Consider the following 19,735-nt stretch of genomic DNA (forward strand, 5'->3'; position numbering starts at 1 on the left):
GCTGTTCTTCTTCTCTTCGATCTCCCGTTGGATTTGTAGGTGTTTGCAATCTTTAGATAAGCTATCTAGCTGATCTCCCGCTACCTGAAGTAGTCTCAGCCTGCTGCTTCTCCGCCATCTTGACTCCTCCACTGCCCATGTTTAAACAGTGTCTAAAACCACAGTGTGACAATGGTGTGAGACACACCAGTCATCATCTTTTTTGAGTTTTGTGGCAAGTAATTTGTTACTAATAATATCATATTTTTAATAATACCACTTCGTTGAATTCTGGTGGTTTATCTCAAATAAAGGTTAAAGGTAGAAAGTCCCAGCCAGCAGGCTCAGAGTACCACCTATCTGAGTGCATCTGTGGGTGTCTGGCATGCCCGGACATGTCTTCATGGATTAGGTGATGAAACAGAAGGTGGGATTGACTGTACTAAGACCCTCACTCACTGGCATAGATTTGTAAGGTGGGTGAGAGCCCCAGACAAGATGAGCTTTAAAGACACCTTTCTACTGATCCTGAAATTCAGGGGAAGTCAAGTTTCCTCTCAGTGATGTGTTTACAATACACTTCCATGCTAATATCCATTAAAGGTAATGCCTAAGAAGATTAGCAAAAAAAAAAGAAAAAAAATGCACTGGGGAAATTTCGGCCTAATGCCTTGTTTATTTTTATTTTTCAACACACTATTAATCAGGCTTTCTGAATACCAAGTAACTGCTATACACAGAGCAATTTGGGAACAGGTACATTAATTCTTCCAAGTCAGTAGGGAACTATTAAAACATCCTTATTGGGCCAGTGTATATCTTACTGCCAGACAAACTTTCCCAGGGAGCTGTTTCACTATGTCTCTGTGACTTGCTTAATTAGGTGTCTCATTCAGGGTTCTCATTACTTCAGGTGGATGTGTGTACATTTTTAATAGGTTCATTTTCTTCAGTTATGGAAAAATGAAGAATTTGAAAAGATTTTAATGTTTCATAGGACACATTAACATTTCTTTTTGTAAGACCACTCTGAGTTACCCCATGTCCAAGTGGATGTTTAATTCATCTATTTATCATTCACCACCAAACCCAAAAACTGTCCTCCATTTTCAGACACCTATTTTTTCCTTAAACTCTGCTACTGCATCCCTGTGACAGAATCTGGGATGATGAGGTATATGCTGGTAGAAAGTCCTACCTTTAATCCTCTTGGTGCCCCACAAAGAATGCTGTGTAGTTCATGTGTGTTGTCACCTGGGTTCAGGATGCAATGACTACTTTTCCATTCATGGAAAAGGTAATATTCAGATGTCTCAGAACAAAATCTCCATTCTAGCCATTCCAGTGCCTTTGGGTTCTCTTGTGTCTTGTCTCTAGAGGCTGAAGCAGCTGGTGAAATGATCAGCATCCATAGGTTCAGTGTGACACATATTGGTAAAAAATAAAGACTTTTATTTTTTACCAACATATTGGTAAAAAATAAAGACTTTTATTTTTTACCAATTGGGATTGGCAGACTCTTTCTGTAAGCATAGCTGGCTTTGAGGATCAGAGGGCCTCTGCTGTAACTTCTCACTCCTGCTGAAGAGGAACAGCAACTACTGATGACCTGAAAGGAAGGAGCATCACTGTGTTCCAATCAGAAGACACAGAAATTTGAATCTCCTGTAATTACTATATGCAATGAAATAGGAGTTTTAATTTGAATTTTTCCAACTATTTTTAAAATATAAAAACAACTAGTGGCCCAGATTTGGCCTAATGGCCCCAATTCTTGAGGAAAAATGGTCTAGTGAGTAGACCGGGTTAAGAGGGCTACTTTTCTCTTTACTCAAAGTTCAGATCACAAGACTGGAGAGTGGAGGAAGAACCTCCTGACTCCAAAGTATGACAGTTGCTAAAATCCTGGTGTTGAGAAAACTGAAAAAAGACCAGAAGGAGATAGGTCTATGCTTTTACCTTCAGAAAAAAACAAAAAAACAAAAAAACAAACAAACAAAAAAAACTTACATTGAATTTTTATGTCCTTAAAAAAATACCTATTTTTATATATATTTACAGTTTCACCTCTAAACAGCCTTTGCCAGTGGCACCCTACACCTGTCCAGACAAGGCTAGTTACAGAAATGGCGTCTCAGCAGCTCACAGAAATGGGAGTTGTGATTTAGGATGCATCAAAATTTATTTTCAAGTAATGGGAAAATTTGGACATTGAGGAAATCATGAGCTGAATGTTCTAAGTTCAGAGCCTAACTACTGTTCTCAAATGGGAATGAACTCTTGCAAGTTAGGATAAATTATTTAAGTTAAAGTCTTTGTTCATATTAATTATATCAGACCTATTAATAAGAGAATATGTGCTTGGACATTGCCAGTTTAAGTATATAAATAGCTTCCTGACAAGTACCTACTGAGGCACACTCAGGGTACTCACAGGGTAATAGCCCTCAGCCTGTCCATGACTGACACAGTATAGTTTAGCAAAAAGACTCCTAGACATTATTACGAAGGACAGAGATGGAGAGAAGTTAGAATCTGGTCAGCCTCCCACCTGCAGTTGGCCCTTGAACTGTTTAGTTCCTTCAGTGGTCTTTCTTAGAAAATCTCTGACCCATGGCCTTTGAACTACTTTTCTTCCCCTCATAGCCATAGTGGATGTGTGACACCAGACAGTTCATTTGCCTTCTCTAGGTTCAAACTTGTACATCCAAAACATGAAGGCTTTGGATTACATGTAACACTGGGTGGTCTCTATTATGTTCTTTATTAAATGCTATCTGTCACCGTAAAATCAAGAGCAAGATTCCTGTGGATGAATTTGCTAATCGCCTATTCCCTGTTTGAGGTACATCTTGATAACACAATACACAAATGATTATATTGGATGAAGCTGTTTTCAGAAGTGGATTTCAAGCAAATTTTATTTGACACTCTGATCAAAAAGGTTTGGCTAGATGATTTTATGGTGATGTCTCGCTTAGGTAACTAAAAGTGTCCAAGGAGTTTGCTTCTTTGGACACAAAGTCTATAAAGATCTGAGGGTGGTATGGGCTCCTTCCTGGAAGATTTTGGTCAAACCACAGGAGACACTGGATAGCTTTTATTCCTACTACCCTTGGAAGATTGAATCCCACCTAGAAAACAGACTTCATGCTCTAATATTGGCATCTCTGTTGTCTCAGTGCCCTTCCCTGAGACCACTGGCTTTAGCCAAACTAGTGGCTTGTATTAATAGAGCCCAAGTAGTTGAGCTCTCTATTTGAGGAGGCCAGAAGGGAGAGGGGGTTCCATGCCCCAAATGAGAACCATTTTTCATTTCTTCCCTGCTGACCCCTCTGTGTACCACTCCAAATACATGCTTCTAGAACCCAGCCTCTGTAGAGAAGTCCGTGTAACTAAGGGCATGTGGTCAAACAACTCAATGTAGGAGTCTCCCTTTTGTGGAGGCCCAAAATTCCCAGAGTAGAATAGTCCTTGTGGATAAACTTTCCACAGATTTTGAAGACTTTAAGAAAAAATACCCAGAAGATGGGATGGGACGTGTTTTCGCCCTGGTCCTGTGTTAGCCACTGCCAGATCCCCAGCACCATCTGGAAGATGTCACAAAGAGCCTTGCAGCTCTAACTTGGACTCTGTCTTCATTTGGGAGGTGTCCCTTTTTGCCCATCTTTCTATGAGGAGCTTATGCTTTCAAGAAGTTACAGGGTAATAGTTCAGAACACAGACACTGGAGCCAGAATCAGGTGAGTTGCTTAACCTCTGTATATCTATTTTACAGGGTTTCTGATGATTAAATGAGTTCAGATATTTAAAACCCATTAGAATGACTTTTGACAAACAGAAAACACTTTATGGTGGTGGTGGGAGTAATTATTACAGAGGGCTGGAGTGGGAGAAAGTTAGAAATTAATTAACAGCCTAGTAGCGGATGACTTTGGAATATCACAGGGCCAGTGGACAGTTCAGTTCCTCCTCTGGCTCACTCTCTTAGAAACCTTGAACTTTGGGATGGTTTCTTCCCATCACAGCCACATAGGACTGTTGGATACACATTTGACCTCCAGTTCCTTCATCCCTATCATATAGTCTTAAGGAGATCTATGTTTCCCTCCTGTCATGCATGTAACGTGGACTTTCAGCATGTTTGTTGTGCACACAACCTTTTATTCACTTCCATGACTTCCATGAGTGTGTAGTGCATGGTCGGTATTCTGCTAATACTGCCAGTACCTCCACTTATGGCCATACAAGTCCTGTACTGCACAACTCCAGGGAACCCTTGTTCACTTCTGTACTAAACATGACTTGGTACATGCTCAAATCTAAGGCCTCCCACAAACTCAGGTCAACCAGAAGGACCTGGTACAGGGTTCTTATGTAGGCTAGCACCTCTTGAATAGGAGTGCTTCTTAAGGTAATTTTATACCATGATGAACACGCGAGAAAAGTGGTTTCTTTTGTTAATTGCAGTAAGAAGAAACTCCTTACACAAAAATATGACTGCCATGAAATGGGATATTATTAAGTATTGAAAAACTGAACTGAACAATAAAATATGCTGATGGGGGGTGCATCTGGGTGGCTCAGTGGGTTAAAGCCTCTGCCTTCGGCTCAGGCCATGATCCCAGGGTCCTGGGATTGAGCCCCTCATCAGGCTCTCTGCTCGGCAGGGAGCCTGCTTCCTCCTCTCTCTGCCTGCCTCTCTGCCTCCTTGTGATCTCTGTCAAATAAATAAATAAAATCTTTAAAAAAATATGCTGATGGAATTTGGTTTTGTTTCTGATTATGAAAGACACTTATCCCATCCATAAAAGGCTGATTTTATATGTAGGTGCAGTACGTTTCTAAAAAATTTCTTAGAATTGAGGGAGAAGCCCTTGAGCTCCAGTTAAAACAAAACAATGAAGCCCCCATGGACTTGAGAGCTGAAATTCTACCGTCAGTGATTTCTTTTACTCATATCTATATCATATATCCCATCACATACCTTGGGTAGGAGGATGTATTTGTTTTTATTAGTTAGATACCCTGTCAAGTGGAGTGAGTGAGTGGGCCACACATGTGGATATGGAAAGGATTTTATTAGAGAACGTAGAGTGGGCTATTACACTCTCCATTAGGGAGGAGGGCCTGAAAGAGAGAGGGCATGTTGGCTTGCTGAACACAAATGCTGACTGTTCAAAATTTTGCAGAGATGGACTTGAAGATTGAGATTTTTACTTGGAATTAACCAAAAGTTTAAAGATTGATTAGAAGTGTTTGTTTAAGGGGCGCCTGGGTGGCTCAGTGGGTTAAAGCCTCTGCCTTTGGCTCAGGTCATGATCTCGGGATCCTGGGATCGAGCTCCGCATTGTACTCTCTGCTCTGCGGGGAGCCTGCTTCCTCCTCTCTATCTGCCTGCCTCTCTGCCTGCTTGTGATCTCTGTCTGTCAAATAAATAAAATCTTAAAAAAAGAAGAGAAGCGTTTGCTTAAGAATTTTATATACTTAGGATATTCTGAGAAGTTAAAACTTTCCATCCATAAACAGAGTTGATGTTGCATATTTCTTTTTTTCTGTCCCTGAAACCTGCCACCATGCCTGGCCCACTGCAGACAACCCATAAATGCCTCTGGGGCAAAATATGATTCATGATCTCCATGTTCTTTTTCTTTCTCTTTTAAACTTTTACTTGTGTTTATTTTATGCTAAATGTATTCATGGGCCATATGTTTTTATTCCTTTGGTTTTTACTTGAGGTGTGTGTGTGCACGCATGTGTACATACAGCCTCCTCTTCTGATTTGGGAACAGTTCTTTTCAGCAAGGATCATCTCAGGGCAGCAGAGTGAGCTTATGTAGGGCTTAATTTATGAGCTCTTTAAACCTGGGATTCACCTTAGGGGTCTTGCTCACATGGACGTGCTCAATGACTAGAGAATCTACATCAAGAACCTTGAGTTCAGTGTTATTCCCTGCATTTTTAAGCATGTACAGTGAAAATTCAGTATCTTATTGGGCTTGGGACCTGTGTCCAGCCCTACTGTTTGGCCTGGGCACATCTGCCATCTCCAGTAACATATCTCCCATCTGGTAACAGTGGGATAGCACATTTTCTATAAAGTGACATAATTTTGGTGACTTTTTGGGTATGTGTACCTTCTATGGCTTGGGCAGTTTCCAGGGTATTCTTAAAGTGAACATGGAGATTTGAACCTCTTGATTTGCATGATTGTGTGTGGGGGGGGGGGGGGGGGGTGAAGTTAAAATGAACCACTTTCAGAGACCACCTCAGGCCCATAGTGGAAGAGGAAACTATCTCCCCCTTATTTTGCCTGAAGATAGTAAAGTATATTTTGAAACAGATTTTAGGAAATTCCTGGTTCCTCTTTCAGTAACTAGGGTTTCCACCCTTGATGGAGCCTAGCTGAATGTGAAGCGATTCTTCCTTCCGGAGCCTCTCCAGCTCCTCCCTGCCCCCCACCCCCCGCTCTGTTTTAGCACCAGTGGTTGTTATTCAAGCAAAACTTGGGTGCTACAGCTAATAGTTTTTGTCACTTAGAACATCTCTTTTCTCATTTCAGAAGGTGGATGTCACCAGCAGGGCTGTGATGGAAATAATGACCAAAACAATTGAATACCTTCAACCCAATCCAGGTAAGGGATTGCTTTATGCTTTCAGGATGTCCCTCCAGGTAACTTGTAGTTTCTCTTCGATCGACATTTAGGTTTGGTGTGCTTCTTCCTCAGCCCTCCTTTCTGGAGCTTCAGTGACTTTCCTGTATAGCACCTTTGGTGGTAGGTTTCAGGGACAGAAAAGGACAGAAAAGGAGGGAGAACCTCTTAAGGCTGACATTGAAGTAACTGGAGCATTCTGGGATATTTTGTCTGACCCTAGTGTATTTAACAAATAGCATAGCACGGACATCTTGGGTGGCACATCATGTCAGGGTAGCTGCAAGCTGTTAGCCATCAAACTTAAATTTTCAAGGGATGGTAAGAAAGAATTGGGATAGTTTTAAGATAAGATCTAGTAATTTCCAGAAGGTGTGAAAGAGTAGGTAGTTCTTGTGAAATACAGAGGGTTTCTGTTCATACAGCATCACTAGAGTTTTTGGAAAGTTGTTCTTAATTTCAGTGCCTCTCTGAGTATGTGGCTGGTTAACATTTGTTTCTGCTAACTTGCTATGCTCCCAGAGAGGGAAGTTGTAATAGAGATAATGGATCTACCCCTTGAAAGGAGAACTAGGCAGAGCTGAGCAGTGTCTGTAGACACAAGGTATAACAAAGCAGAATGGTCTGTGTCATCGACCTCCTCACTCCTCTTCCTGACGTCAGTTCCTAACACAGCATATAGAAAGGATGGAAGAAAGCCTTGAGGCAAGGCTGAATGTATTTACGTGAGAAGTATGAATATTTAGAAAACTGCTCACTTTTAGGACTAGGTTCTTTGGGAGTTTCAGGTTGGGAGTCTAGTGTCTTTGGTGTTTCTGGGGAGGGTGGTCTAGACACTGTGTCAGCCCCAGTGTGTTTGGATACAGCGCACTAGTAGCAAGAGGTGAGAAAAGGAGAAGGTGTGGGGTAAGAGGAACAAGTGAAATTGGAAGTATTGACTAGTTCTCTACTGCCTCCTGCTGCTGGCCGAGCTCTCAACCAACCTTTATTTACCTGTGAGAGCACAGCTGCTGTCTCGAAGATGAACAAACTTTATAGGAATAACATTCTTGATTTTTACTCTTTTTAAAATACATAAGAGATGGGATTATGTAAGGAAGGAAAATACAGAAGTAAGTATAGTAAGGTATAGGAACTAGGAATGTAGCTGATTGTGAACCAAATGATTAGTAAATTAGACAAAGAATACCAAAAATGAAGTTCCTAATTTTTATCAGAGCCACCTTCATGACCTTTATATTCACTCCACAGAGATGCAAGGATCTCTTAGGTAGTCATTTATTTCTTAGAATTCCTATCACAACTGTGATAGGTCAGGTTCTGAAGAGAGATGCTCACCCTATCACACCATAAGAAATCATTGAATAAGGGAAAAAAATTTGTATTTTCATCTTTGTGTAGAATTTTGAAGTGCTCTTTGATCTCCTGGGATTTATACATGTATTGTGCTGGTAACTCATTTTTGTAGGGTGAAGATAATTATAGAGTAAGGAGGGAAAATAGACTATTTATTGAGCACTAATGCATTTTTAGGGTGGTGCTAATTATGTACACCGTCTCAACTCTGAAAATAACCAATTTTTCTGATTGGAAAAATAATGCACAGTTGAACAATTCATAATTATGGAAAAGCGACTAAAAATCCATCATAAAACACATCCTTAGTGGAAACCATCAGTGTTCTTGAGTATAATGGAACTCTGTTGTAGATGGCTACAGTGTGTTGAATGGTATGCCCCCTCAAAATTCAGGCCACCCAGAATCTCAGAATCTGGCCCTATTTAGAAATAGAGTCTTTACAGATAAAAATAGTTAGTGATCTTGAGATGAACTCATTCTGGAGTTAGTGTTGGCCCTAAAGCAATGATTGGTATTTTTGTAAGAAAGGAAGACACAGAGACATAAGGATGAAAACCATGTGAAGTGGAGGCTGAGATGGGAGTGATGTGGCCACAAATCAAGGAATTCCAAGAGCCACCAGAAGCTGGAAGAGGCAAGGAAAGGATTCTCCCAGACAGCCTCTGGAAAGAACCAACCCTGCAGACACCTTGATTTCAAGCTTCTGGCCTCTTGAACTATAAGAAAGTAAATTTCCTGTTGCATTAACTCACACAGTTTGTGGCAATTTGTTGTGGTAGCCTTAGAAAACTAACACAGTGGGCTAACCTTATTTTCTGCAGGAAGAAACATGGGTCCGAAAATTTAAGAAACGTTCCCAAAGTCACACATCTTGGAGGGGATGAGGTCAGAATTGGAATCCAAGTTAGGGTACAACAGAAATTCAGAAAGGAAACAAATTGTGGGATTGAGACTTTATTTTAATAAAAAAGATTACAGAAGGAGGTCATGGGAGGGATAAGAATTTTCAGAAATGACATTTTTAATAAAATGTTTAATGTGCTTACTAGCTGCCAACATGTTGGTTTGTTTTATGGATGTTTAAAAATTGAATGGACATTTGTCACCAAAAAGAACAATTAAGGCCACCACCCAGACAATCCCAGTTTCATTTCAGAAAAGCAGTTATATATAGGCAGGCCACGTATGTGTACAAGTTGGGTCCAGAACAAAACAAAATTTTGTAGACTTATTCTATAGAATTCGGACGATCTGTATCTAATTGGTCTATGATGGATATGATTTAGTCCCTCCATCAGTTTCTCATGCTGAGAGCAGACACTTCGCTATAGCACTTCTGCAAAGTGGCTGGTTCAGTACACTTGTTCACTATCCAAGTGTCCTTGACAAGGGTATGCAGGAGTCTAGCAAACACTCAGAGATACCCGGTCTTTGGGTACAGAAAAGCAGAAAGAATATTCTCAAATTCATACTTGGTAAATACTTTGAGCCTCTCAGTGACCCCAGGAACTGTGTCAACCAACATGTTTCCCTAGACACTGGTCCTGAATGAGTGAGATCTAGCTTGGGTCAGGACAGAGCCTGGTGCCAGCCAACAGATTTACATGGATAGGCTGGTAGAAATTCATGCTTTGAAGGTACTTTGAGAATGAATATCTTGCATTAATTTAGTATTCTGGGATGTGTTCTGGCTTTCAGATCTTGTGGCTTTCATATCTTTTATATTCTTAAAACCCAGTTCCTATTGAAGTGATGACCAAAGAGAGTTTGATTAATTTTCATGAATCTGTAGATATGCTCTACACTGTGTAGGCCCCTTATCCACTCTCGCCTGCTTCCAGAATGAGGTTTTTAAAAGGAAAATCTGATCATTATCATTATCTTGCATAAAACCTTTCAATGGCTTTTCATTGCTTTTATGATTAGGTTTTAAATTTTCAACATGGCTTAAAGGACCCTCCTTGCAGGGTTAGTTTGCCCTTTCCCCTCTACCTTGGCAGGCAATTAGTACCCTCTGGTGCAGCATAAAGGTCATTTAAAAGCCTTCCTTGACCCCTGACTAGTGAGGTTCCCCTGTCAAGATTCCTGCTTCCTTTCCCTGGTGGCACATGCCACACTTACTGTAAATGTGTGTGATGTGTGTGCTTTTTTTTGTCTTCCTCTGTAAGGACAGAACTGTGCCTGCCTTATCCCCATGCCCAGTCCCCAGGTCAGGTCAAGGCAACTGGTGGCATTTGGGTATTTGAACAAATGAGTTATGAAACACTATTGACAGTCATTGGCTAAAGTGACAAAACTGCTATAATATAAAGAGGAAAAGGAGAGGGGCACCTGGGTGGCTCAGTGGGCTAAAGCCTCGGCCTTCAGCTCAGGTCATGATCCCAGGATCCTGGAATTGAGCCCCACATTGGGCTCTCTACTCAGCGGGAAGCCTGCTTCCCTTCCTCTCTGCCTGCCTCTCTGCCTACTTGTGACCTCTGTCTGTCAAATAAATAAATAAAATCTTTAAAAAAAAAAAAAAAAAGAGGAAAAGGAGAAACTCTTGCTTTTCCCTAAACCATCAGCTCTACCCATATAACTAACATTTATCAAATGCATTTATTTTTATGCAAAGATCAACTTTAGATGTTTTAGGGATAAAAACAGGACCAAGATTGGGCTTCAGACCTCTGGTACTTCACAGCTGAGTAGCATAAGATATATACACCCTGAGAAGACCTGGAGGGCTTCACAGCTAATTCCTCCTGGAAATTCCAGTTCACTAATGAAGTGAGCAAGGGTAAATGGGGTCACAGGTTTACAGGTGTATGCTGTGAAGCAGGGCTTTCAAGATTATAGACCAGAGAGCTGTAAAGTCTTCTACCATGGATTGTGAAATATTCTGAATGGAATAGCATAAACAAGTACAAATTTGCAACCTACTGAGAAATAATTCAGACATGAAAAGTACTGTACCTTATATTCTTATATTCAGTCCTTATATTCTTATGGCATAAAAACAAAGACCATTCCAAAAGATAGAAATCAGTTTTCTTATACAAGTAGTCTGATGCCTTATGGAGAAAAAAGTACTAAATCAACAATGCTGAATAGAAATAAGTTGCAAGCCACATGTATAATTCTGAATTTTCTAGTAGCCACATTAAAGAGTAAAAAGAAAGGGAAAAATGATTTAATAATATGTTTTTAACCCAGTATATCCAGAATTTAACCAATATTAAAATATTGAGAAATTTTACTTTCTTTTTTATTCTTGTGCTATGTTTTGAAATTCATTGTGTTATTTCACACTTACAGCACAACTCAGTTTGGACTAGCCGCATTTCAAATGATTGATAGCCTCATGTGGCTGGTGGTTCCCATAATGGGCAGCTCAGGATAATTTGCCATTCAAGCTATCTATTATATTTTGATATATGTTTGATGTTTAGCTCATTGGCTTTTGTATATTGGTGGTGGCTTGTTTGTTTGTTTGTTTGTTTTTTCAGTAGAGAAATGAACCCTTGATTTTAGACTTAGAATATCTTTCATTTTTTTTTTTAACCTTCTGCAAATCTATTACATGGCATTGTGCTAGAGATCTTCCCTGAAATAGAATGATGGACATGACCAGATTGGGCTCTGTTTCCTTCCCAGTCTTAGCTTAGTGATTGTGACAGAGGTTTTTTCAGTTTGCAGTGAAAAGTTTTTCTGACCCTGAGAAGTTGCATAAGCCTATGCAAATTTCCAAGATGTGTAGATAAAAAGCAGTTTGGGCATGAGAAATTACTGTGCATGGTCAAGGTTTGGTTTTGTACAGAAGTGCTCTTTCCTTGAATGCCCACATGAGTTAGCTTTCTCCAACATGCCTCAGATTGGGGTATTAAATTGGGATCATTTTGTGTCTATTCATAATTTTTTAATAATAATTTTAAATTTCATTTGTGGAATGTTGCCTGTGGAAGTAAAAGCTGTATTAATTTTGAAATATCTCATTAGTCCCTGAAAAAGATACTACATCAAAATTGCTATACTTCTTTCCCACAGGCTCCTTTCAGAGATGAAAATGTACTGATTATAGGACATTTGGTGACAGTGGGACTGAAATCAATACATGTATTATTTGGCATTTGTGTATTCAAATCCTTGGCTACACAACATCCTGAAATTGCTATGTTTCCTGGAGGGCAGGTCCTCAGCTGTATTCATCTTGTTTTTCAGGGCTCTTAGCTTTGTGCCTGCTTCATTGTTTGCCTTCAGTAGGTCTTCTGATTAGATGCATGAATGAATGTATCTATTTTTCTCTTAAAGAATAGGGGATATGTTTGGAGTCTGGTAGCCAGAGGTTTTACTTTTCTAAATCCTGACACTGAAGAGTAAGGAAAATGCATAAGGACAGATAACAAAAGTAATTGTGAGGAAAACGTTGCTGCACTTGAAAAGAATCGGGTCTTTTAGGGATGAACATTATCAAAGAGGAAAATAAGGCGGGTGGTATGTGGTGTCGTCTGTATACTATATGTACTGAACAGGCTTCAGGGTTTTCCTGTTTTCACTGCATCTTTGGGAAAAATACTGAAAATGATTAGTTTCCTAGTATATTTGAGGTCCCTTAAATGACCCGGTTTTAAGTCAGTGGGCACTGGTAGATTACTGATCCTCATTTCTGTGTCTCTAAAGACTGGCAAGCCAGACCTTATTTAAAATGTACTTAATCATAACAGATATCAGACAATTAACATGTGCATATATGCAGAAAATTAAGCTAATGGAGTCTCACTCTAATAGCCTTGAGTCACTGATCCCCTACCCGCATGTGGTGGTCCCGCTCTCAGTCCCTCCAGGTCCCTTCCCCTCCCTTGCACCCCTGCAGGCTTCCTGGCCTTGTAGTCTCTCTGTGGCTTCACACTCTTTCCTGCAGCGGGACTTGGCACCTGGTTGTTCCCATCTCCTGGAATGCCCACCTGCCCCTTACCTGACATCTATCCTGTTGCTCATCCTTCCTGCTTTGTCTTAAATATCACCTCCCCCGAGAGCCATTCCCTGAGCCTCCTCTGAAGCAGCTCCACTCCACTGTTGCATTCTCGTGAGGCCCACACGTGAGTCCCCTCCACAGATCTCTCCACTGCTTCCCGTTTAGAATAACATTGAAAGTTATTTTTGGGATAACGGGGTCGACAGTCTGACTTCATCTCCCACATTCTTGCCCGTCTCCCTCGGCTCCCTGGGCACCAGCGTTGCCAGCCTCCCCGCTGTTCCTCAGACACACAGCTCCCCCACTCATCCGGACGGTCCAGCCCTTCCGGCATCACCAGCTCCCACATCTTCTCAACGTCCTCCCTCAGGTCTCTGCTCCAGTGTTGTCATATTTGTGTGGCTTCCCTGACCATCTTGTTTAAAATATCATTGCTCCTCATTCTTTAAACACTTTCTGTATTATTTTTCTTCATGGCATTTATCGCTGCTTAGACTTTTATTGGATGTTTACTGGTTAAGATATGACTGTAATGCACGTGGCCCAAGTGCAGAGTTGCTGTTCATACACTGCAGTCAAAGAGCCCTGTTCTTATCTTTTCTTGCATTTCTCACAGTATGTACTTTCACATGTTGTTTTTATGTGTTCAGTATCCTGCCTTCCTCCCTTCCTACTCCCCTGCTTTACATTCTCCACATAGCAGCTAGGTTATTCCATTAAAGATGTGACTCATATGTCGTCATTCTTCTGCTTATTATTCTCTGGTGGCTTCTCACCGAACTGAGGGCACACTTACTGGCTGCGAGTCCCTCCGTGATTGGGCTCTTGCCCTGCCGCTGAGCTTCTGCTGCTCTCCATCCACTCTCACCGACTTCTTCTGACCCTCGCCATGCTCAGCTTGTTCCCGCCTCAGGCTTTTTGCACATGAAGTTTCTCTGCCTGGGACTCTTCTCCTGGCTCCCTTGTGGCTGCACCTTCCTCTCATGCCATCTCTCTGTGTGGTCCTTCCCTGGACGCTCTGTCTGAAGTAGCTTCTTCTCACTCCTCTTATATCCCTTCTATTCTATCACTGTTTGAAATTATTCTGTATTTTATCTTTTTTTAATTTAAATCTTTTTTTAAAAGATTTTATTTATTTATTTGAGAGAGAGGGAGAATGAAAGAGAGATTAGCAGTAGAAGCAGATTCCCTGCTGAGCAGGGAACCTGGTGTGGGACTTGATCCTGGGACTCCAGGATCGTGACCTGAGCCAAAGGCAGTTGCTTAACCAACTGAGCCATCCAGGCGCCCCTCTGTATTTTATCTTTTTAAAAATCATCTGCTAATCACCCACATTCTCCATCTAGAATGTAATCTCCACCAGGGTAGGGACCCTGTCCTGTTTACTATCTCTAATATAAAAATAGTGCCCTCGATATTAAATCAGTGCTATTTATCCCTCCCACTGTGTCATAAACTCATGAGAGACCAGACTGTATTTGTTTTGCTCATTTCTGTATACCTAGTACCTAGCACAGTGGTGCTTAGTAGCTGTTTAATTTGCTGAATGAATGAATCGAATCATGTTAAGCATATTTAAGCTCCGTCTATAGGACCTCCCAGGTAGAATCATGATCTGCAGACTTGAACATGCCAGGATCAGAGTTGTTACTCTGTCTATGTTATATCTACTTGGTGTCATGTACAATTAATACATTTCACAGTTGCTTTGGAAAAAGTATGGCAGTATATAATCTCATGTTTAACCTTATTGGGCTGGAGCTATTGACAGAACATCCATATTTACACACACAGATAACTCTTCCCATTTTCACATTTCTGAAAACTGAAGTTTCAGAAGAGATTAAGTAATTTCTCCAAGGTCATGCAACAAAAGAACCAGAATTCATGTTCAGATACGACTGTCTCCATAGTCCATTTTGTTTTCACTGTCATATTCTACAAAATGGTGGAGATACCTTTAGTCTTGGGGTATGTGGTGAATTCAGTCTAGAGTGACCTCTAACGATCCATGCCCTTGCCCAATTCCTTCCTTTTGAGTGTAGGTGGATTCTGTGCCTTGTTTCTAATCAAAAGAATATGGCAAAGTTAATGGGATCAGTGCTCATGTTGCCTTGATTAGGTTACAGTGTATGGAAAAGTGTATGGGATGTTCCCCTGTGATCACATTGCTTTGTATAAATCTTTCTGAGCAGACCAGAGTGAGAGAGATTCTCCTACTAGCCTGGAAGAAGGAATGATCATGTTAGGACTGCTGAGGGAGCGGGCTGAGCGTCAGGGGTTGAGGGTAGCCTCTGGACTATAAGGGTGTCCATAGCTGAGAGGCAGTAGGAAGCTAGGGCCTTTAGTGATACTACCACATGGAACTGAAATTTTGTCAACCTGCATGAACTGGGAAGCAGATTGTTTTCCCATACAAGCTTCCTGATACCAAGATGGCCTGGCTGATATCTTGACTATAGCCTGTGAGACCAAGAACAGAGGACTCAGTAAATTGCACCTGGACTTCTAACCTACAGAGACTGTGAGATAATAAAGGTGTGGCTTGAAGCTACTAAGTTTGTGGAACTTTCTTATGCAGCATGAAAAACCAGTACAGTATGGCTGTTTGTTCCCAACTAGAACTCCTGTTCCAGGCATCTCACCGTTGGCTGAGGTCATCTGGCCATTTGCCCTGTTGGCTCCCTGAATACCTTCCATGGGAGCAGAAAGTAGATTAGGAGAACCTGTCTGCATCTTTTCAGCTTAAGATAGGCTCCTGAATTCCCTAGGGAGTGGTAAGACAGGTCCACTCTCTGCTAAGACTGAAGATACCTTTGAAACGTGAGACAGTGAAAAGCATGGGCACAGTGCCTGACACTTTGTAGGGGCTCAAGAAACATCCCTCACCCTCCCGTAGCTGGCAGGGTCTGCCCAGCTGAGGATATCTCGGGCTTACCTAGCAACTCCTCCACAGTGAGATGCACGGTAGGATGAAGTCCCACTGCAGGTCCCTCCCCACACACAGGGCAAGTGTCCACCCTCTGACTGCTTCCTGAACTGGAAGAAGTAAAGGCTCATGGTGTTAGTACTCAGAGGGTTGTGTTTGTGTATTTTTTCAAACTGCAGGAGCCATTTTATGCTCCTGTGCGGTAATCACCTGCTTTCCCAGGGCTCCCTATTATGTCCTGTATTGGCACCTAGCAATGGCCCTTGTGGAGGTGGGAGATGTTTGCTGTCCCATCTTATGGATTCTTAGGGCTGCTGTGGACCCCCCCCTCAGTGTCTTAAAATACTTCTCCTCTGCTTCCCACTCAGCAGGGCATAAGAGAGTCCTGGTGCCTTGGAGAGAAGTGTTACATAATTACCATTATTTGGGTTGAGAGTAGCATAATCCAGTGCTAGAGTTAGAGTGGGCAGATCTTCCTCTTCCCTTTCCTCAGTCTCTAGAAGAATATTTATAGAATATTTAACTTCAAAAGAAACTGCATAGGTTTGAGGAAATTTACCTACATCCTTGCTGTCATGTGTATCTTTTGTGTCCTTTACTAATTGTCAGTGTGCAAGGCCAGGGAGCGCATTGTTCACAGTACAGGGAGCATCAGGGGCTCATTTCAGATTTGTAAATCCTCTTGAGATCTCACCTGGGAGAGTTAGGCCAGGACACATTCATCAAGCGTTGCCGATGTGAAATATATGCTAAAGTGTTGTTTATTACATACAGTTTGTTGCAAATGTTAAGCTCCAAATCTAATTTAGTGTGATTTGGGGATTTATGCTCACATTTCAGTTGTAATATCTGCACTAGGCTTTACAGACTTATTAAAAATAATTCAGAATTAATTTATTGCAACAACTAAAGGCATCATTGAGTCTTGATAGGTAATGAAGAGGTAAACAGACTTTTAGCTCTTGGTGATTTCGATGAAATGGCTATCAGTCACAGTTTTCTCCAGCCATAAGAGGGAAAAGAACTCACATTTATTTAGCACCTGCTTTGATTACATATGTCACAATTGCTGTGATTTTACCATCACAACAATACTATCACTAAGTATTGTCATCCCCCACTTATAACCAGGATCAGTGAGGCTGGGGGGTGGTAAGCTCTTCTCTTCCCTGCAGAGCTGGTGAATGGCGGAGCTGCAATTTGAACCCTGTCCTGTGTTATTTCTTTGATAGCATGTGTCCTCATATTAATTAGTAGGAAATGGAAATAGATTCTGTCACACGGGAGAATGCAGTTCTTAAAAAAGAGGCTGTATGAACACATTTATATATCCTTTGTCCTCTAAATTTTAACCTACTTGTTCATAGTGTTTGCTGAATTAAGTAATTGATTACTACTAATGAAATGTAATAATTTCTACAAGAAGGGAAAATAAATCACCTTTCTCGTTTCCTTGAAAGAGCTATTTTATTTTTAAAAAATTCTTATTTTTGTAAAGAACCATAAACAGAAACCAGATCATTAGGAAATATTCTGGCGATAGTGTTCCTTCTTGTGGAAATAAAAGCAAAAATAAAAAAGGCATAAAAAAAGGAATAAAGCTCAAATCTTTACATTGGAGTTTTTAAAGTAAGACCTTTTGGTTTTGAACTCAGCGATAGTTTTGCAAAGGATGAGTTTCATTGATTTTGAAAATTAACATTAGGTTGTACACGCTAAGACCTCTTCATTTGTAAATGACCTAGTCCACTTATCCTAGTGAGTTCTAGTATATACATATAGGTTCTTGCATTTGAAAGATTGCAGAATTCAGGTAAGCCAGTCCTCTTATGTTGAAGTGAGGAAGCATAGGTCTAGAGGGGGTTAGGTAGCTCCGCAAGGTCACATAGATGGAAAACCATCTCCAATCCCCTGACTGACGGTGCGGTACTCATCCTGCTTCCCAAATCATAGTGTCTATCACACTTCCTTACCTCTGCATTTTTAATCACCTAACAAGAGTAAATATAGCTAAAGCTGACAAGTCCTGATTTGACCTATTTTAACAAAAATGTTAACAAAACAACAAGAGCCAGAGTGGCATTCTGGGACGAGAGTGAGCTTTGGAGACAGAGCTAAGATTCAGTTTTGGCTCCGCTTGTTGCTACGTGTCCTTGGGCAAGTTGCACCATTTCTCCGTGCTTTACCTTCCTTATATACAAGATGGAGAAACTAAATCTGGCCCTCACATTATCAGGAGGTCTGAAGAGATGATGCATGTGAATTACACACAGCAGATACTTCAGAGATGTTAGCTGTGGGGTGAACCGTGGCCCTGATCTTTACTTTTTCAAAAATATATCCAGGTTCTTTCTAAATTTTCAAACCAGACACTTATGAATACTAGTAGGAATCATTAAGTGTTTGTCCTCAACAGATCTCTGTTTCTTTGGGCAAGGAACAGAGTTAGGTTTGGTTTCCGTGAGGTGGGTAGAGAGGTAGAAAGGAATTAAGTCATTTCATTAAATCTGGAAAATTTATTCCATGTCTTTGGTCTCCACTATTGAATGCTACATTCATTAGGTTAGAACATGAAAATGTGACTTGGCATACCATGACCGCCCCTTCCGATTGTCATATGTGTTCATCAACACAAGCCAGAACTGGAGGTTGGCTTTTCTTCTTCCCTGTGGTGACAGGTGCCCTGTCACTCTGTTTTCTTACTTGAAATTTCACAGTTAAAGAGCGAAAGAAACCACTTCAAGAACATAATACAGCAGTTTAAAGCAGGTTGTAATTTTGTTTTTATTTATGGAGGGTCTCTCCCCAAACCCTCCTGTCATTGTTGAGGGTGGGGAGGAAGATGAAGTGCAAAAGGGCAGACTCACAGCCCATCCTTGTCCTCCCCTACTTCTGGGAACATCCACTTTCTTCACCCTGTCCCCCTGCATCCCCTCCTACTCTGTGCTCACATTTGTGCTAGCCTCTTCATTCCAGATTTCTGTGTTCCGTGGAGAATTCTAGAATTCTAGAATGTCTCTAGATCTAGAGACATTCCATTTGCTATAGACCTTGATTTTTAATTACAGTGAGTGAAACTTAAAAAAGAATTAGGACCCCCCCTCCTTTTCTCCCCTGAGGAAAGAGAACACTCCATCCTCTGCTATTGCTGTCTTTGGGACCAAACCTCCTTAGAAAATACTTTTGTCTTGGCCTCAGAGGCTTGGGATCCATACATCTTCACATTTCACAGAAGCTTTCTAGAAAAAACCTCAAGGTTTTCCAACAAATGTCTGTCAAAACCTCAACACCCACTCATCTGAGTGTGCTACATCCTGTTTTAGAGATAGAAATGGAAAACTGTTTCTCTCTGCACTTTACCCACAGAACTCTTGACACCAGACACTGGGGTATGTCTCATGCTGACCAATTTTCCAACTCCATTTGGTGTCCTGCAGTTCACTTCTGATACCATCTTCCTGGAGGTAGTGTCAGTTCTCACAGGTTAAGGGCTCATCACCACAAGATTGCCCCAACATTGGATACCAATGCCAATTCTGAGCCTCTGGTGCTTCTGACCCTCCCCTCCCCACCATAGGTTTGGTAATTTGCTTGAGTGGATCACAGAGCTCAGAGAAATACTTATTTAATGTTTACTGGTTTATTTCAAAGGCTATGATTCAGGCTGTGCGGAAAGGTTGCCTAGGGTGAGGTATAAGAAAGGGGCCTCCGGAATGAATTTCTATTGTTTCAAGCAACCCAGTTTATGATACTTTGTTACAGCAGCCCTTAGGAAACTAGCACAAAAAGTAATAAACTGTTTACTTCAGATTGCTCCTAAGTCTCTGCAACACTCACTTTGGGTGTCTTCATAGGTTCAAA

General features: G+C 41.1%; 1 protein-coding gene across 1 annotated transcript in view; it reads left to right on the forward strand.

Annotated features, from left to right (window-relative positions):
• Nucleotides 1-2,791: 2,791 nt before the first annotated feature.
• The window catches only part of LOC111156622 (SH3 domain containing GRB2 like 2, endophilin A1), a 39,431-nt gene continuing 22,487 nt past the window's right edge, over nucleotides 2,792-19,735 (forward strand). Inside the window, exons 1-2 of the mRNA XM_022517618.1 lie at nucleotides 2,792-2,824; nucleotides 6,542-6,614. Coding sequence (XP_022373326.1) covers nucleotides 2,792-2,824; nucleotides 6,542-6,614 — 106 coding nt within the window. The remainder of the gene's footprint in view (nucleotides 2,825-6,541; nucleotides 6,615-19,735) is intronic.

This window comes from Enhydra lutris, unplaced genomic scaffold, assembly GCF_002288905.1.
Source record: "Enhydra lutris kenyoni isolate GAN:26980312 unplaced genomic scaffold, ASM228890v2 scaffoldscaffold47, whole genome shotgun sequence".
In the NCBI taxonomy this organism is placed as follows: Eukaryota; Metazoa; Chordata; class Mammalia; order Carnivora; family Mustelidae; genus Enhydra; species Enhydra lutris.